The sequence below is a fragment of the Papilio polytes genome, unplaced genomic scaffold (assembly GCF_000836215.1).
Source record: "Papilio polytes unplaced genomic scaffold, Ppol_1.0 DF823510.1, whole genome shotgun sequence".
Classification (NCBI taxonomy): domain Eukaryota; kingdom Metazoa; phylum Arthropoda; class Insecta; order Lepidoptera; family Papilionidae; genus Papilio; species Papilio polytes.
In genome coordinates, this window is record NW_013525694.1 from 2,492,626 (window position 1) to 2,496,246 (window position 3,621).

Consider the following 3,621-nt stretch of genomic DNA (forward strand, 5'->3'; position numbering starts at 1 on the left):
TTTTATAGCTCAGGATACTTCCGGAATGCAGTAGAAACCTTGAAATAACAAGTTTTGAGAAATGATTTAAGTGTTTTAATTTATGTAAATAGTTTTTACTTTTCGTATCAGTAACTTTTGTTCTCAGTTGACATTTATGCAACTAGTTGTGTTAAAAATAAGGTGCAGTCGTGTTGAAATATGTAAGTATACGTAAGTAATAACAATACTTAACTTTGTTTTAAAGCAAATTTCAGGAGAAAATAAACCCAATACTATTTAAAAGATAAATTCTGGGCGTTTCAAGGCTTAACATTGAAACGAAGCTGAAACATTGTTCTGTTAAGGATTTGAATATTGATTCAGTATTTGGTGGTAATTCGTGTTTTTAGAAATCCTTTTTTTACCTAATTCTAGATAAATCTAAATAAAAAAACATGTTAACCTATTTTTTTTTCCGTAATGGATTCAAAAGGCTGTCATAGTGCGTGGATCTTAAGTGACCTGGAAGTGAAACAATAGCACGTGCTCGGTGTTCCACGATCTCATGTAATTCTAAACGTTTCTCAACACGTGTATAAATAAGATTTTTTATTGGCAAGTGGACGGTTTAAACTTAATCATTATGTAAGTTCTTAAGGTAATGTAATTTTATAATTTAATGACAATCGCAAAGGTGTGCGAACATCTAGATGATGGCGTATACAGATATTTGTGTTCATTGATTTCTAATTTAACTTCTGCTTAGGTATTCGATTCATCACATTAAAGTAACTAAAGTGCATTGTAATCATGTTTTATATTGTCTTTATTTTATTCACATTCACGTAAGGTCCATATCAAAAATAGATTCTGGAAGTAAATTGTTAAATTGTATGCCTATATTATCTTCGAATGAAATCGACTGTAATAAGTTGCACTTTAGATAACGAGTCTTTGTAAAAGGGCTCGCCGATGATGGACTCGAACAAGCCGATTGTCTCGATGTCCTTGTCCGGTTTAAATATCTGCTTCCTGGGCGATGTCTTCGCACCGGTTTTGCGAAACGAGATCGCCCTTAACTTTTGCGAATGCTTTCTATAAATACGATACATTGTAGTGTCAATGTATCAGTTGTCACTAAGTCGAACAACACAGACCACAATGTTCAAGCTGGTGGTGTTGTGCACTCTCCTGGCGGCGGCGGCAGCCAAGCCCGATCTGCTCTTCCCGACCGCCTACACGACTACTTTGGTGGAGCCAGCGAAGACTACGATCTCGCAGCAGGCCAGCAGTGTCATCCATCCATCACCATTGTTCTACTCTGCGGGGTACCCCTTCGCTCATTTCATCAAAAAGCGATCACCGGGCTTCTTCGCACCCACGACATACATCGCTAGCGCCCCCCTAGCTACTACTTATTCGTACCCCACATCGTTCGTCCACACAACACCGGTGGTGCACTCATCGTCCGTCTTCACCACAGCCCACTTGATCAAGAAGAGGTCTGCTGCCTTGCTCGCCGCGCCTGTCCTCGCTCACAACACTTATTTAGCCAGCACTCCCGTCGCTACTACCTACTCAGCTTCCTACATCAATGAAGTACCTTTGGTGCACACTCCCCTCTCCTACGTTACACCTGCCCATTTCATTAAGAAGCGCTCTGCACCCCTGATCACCTCCTACATTGCTCCCACTACCTACGCGTCTTCTTGGTACCCTGGCACTTATGCCGCTGCGGCTCCCTTGATCTCTACTCCATACATTTCAACCTATCCCTTTGGCTACCCTTCTTATTTCTTCAAGAAGTAAGATGCTAGTTATAAACTAAAACTTACAAATACCACCACGGCATTGTTGTCATTAAGCTTTTTTGAATAGTTTGTACATAAGATGGATACATACTGGTTGTATATTCAAGGCTCATAAACTTTTGTATTGTATAAATAAAAACAATATTGTGATGATTAAAATTTTGTTGAAATTCTGAATAATACATGTTTAAATAGATTTTTTGTTTAATTAAAAATCATTACCAATACAAGTACAGTATATGAAAAGTACATATACAGGCACGAACAATACACTTCTAACAATTTTAAAGTAATATCGAAAACAAAATACTGTCAGGGCTGAAAATATGTGTTGTTACTAAGGATGAAACTTCACTAATTTCTCCATGACTTCCTTTCACTTCTTAACTTTTATTTTTTGAAATAGTGTCTTTTGATTCTTGATTATCCGTTTCATCTTCTACTACCATTATCATATCTTGAGCTTCTCTCATATCGATGGATATCGGCTGAGCAAGAGCTCTTGATAGCGGTGTATGATACAGCGTTAATACTGCGTTGGGTATCATTGGCAGTACAATATCATTGTTCACCGTTATTTTGGGACCGTTTGATAAAATAGTCCCTGGACTGTAAATTAAAGGCGTTGCTACGTAATTTGATGAATGTTTTATATCTATTCTGGATTGATGAGAAACTGCACTAGGAGCTGCGTATATTATTGGCACTAGATTGGTACTCACTTGGTTTACGAACACTATTAGAAGAAGTGTAATCATTTTGATGTCTTGTTTGTTATTCAATATCGTAGTTAGAGAGGTTGATGTTTTATAGTTAGTTAACGGTATTGAATGCGGTTGTGAGTGCGCAATGTTCAAGTTCTCGGTCGACGGTGTCGGCAGGTTGCATCACCGTGTCGGGGGCACTGGCCGGATTGAGATGCACGCTTTTTATTATCGTGATTCATGACGTTATAATTGATCTCGCACTTGTAGTGTTATGCAACAATGTATCGTTTTTGTGTCGCATATTTTTTTATTTATTTGTAAATACCATGGATAGTAGAATGAATTTGTGAATCAATATGGAAATTAATTTTATTTTGGATACATAAAATTGGGTTTATTTCGCATCTCCATTGTCTGTCTATCCCTCCAGGTAAATGTGTGTTTGGTTATATATGTATGTTATTTTTGTGATAAAAACTTTCTTGAAAAAAAAAGCATAACTTTTCGTTTTCATAATTTCAAGTTTTTTTGTATCATATGAATGGCAATGTACAGAGGTTAGTGGTACACGGTTAATTTTTTTATTACAATCCCTTTATTTGCACCACTCCTTGCTATATCATCTATAGGAAGGAGAGGAGTTCTTGTTGCATTGCAATGAACAAGGCAATGTTTCTTAAAGTGGAACACCGTGTATTTCCGCGACTGTGCACTTGTGTCCCCGACTGTGTTACATATCAAAAATCTTAGGAAGAATGAATGTCAATATCCACATTATTGCATTAAAACCATCAATCAATAAAGCTAATATAAAACATGCCTGGCGGAAACCTTCACCTTACCATTCTAATGTCTCGTATTGTCGTATTGTAACCCAAAGGACGTGAACACCAATTTTTTTCTAGTCGACGGTGTTCAATACCGTATCGAATCTATTATTAGCTAGTAGATCCCTGTCACTGTGATTCATGGTACTTCGCTTTCACAGTATAAGTAGATGGTTTCCTGTCAGGAAATCATTAGTTTACTTCGAAATAGTCTAGCGATAAGTAGTAAATTATATATAAGTTAATAATGTTGAAATTCGGTCTCCTCCTCGTCAGCTTCGCCTTATGCCAGGGCCACGCTGTGTTGCCGGCAGT

The 3,621-nt window shown here is 37.5% G+C and overlaps 1 protein-coding gene across 1 annotated transcript in view; it reads left to right on the forward strand.

Moving 5' to 3' along the window:
- The first annotated feature begins 1,071 nt into the window (after positions 1-1,071).
- LOC106104536 overlaps positions 1,072-3,621 on the forward strand; it is a 5,905-nt gene continuing 3,355 nt past the window's right edge. The window contains exon 1 of the mRNA XM_013284613.1: positions 1,072-1,766. Within this exon, the coding sequence (XP_013140067.1) occupies positions 1,084-1,766 (683 nt within the window). The 5' untranslated portion in view covers positions 1,072-1,083. The remainder of the gene's footprint in view (positions 1,767-3,621) is intronic.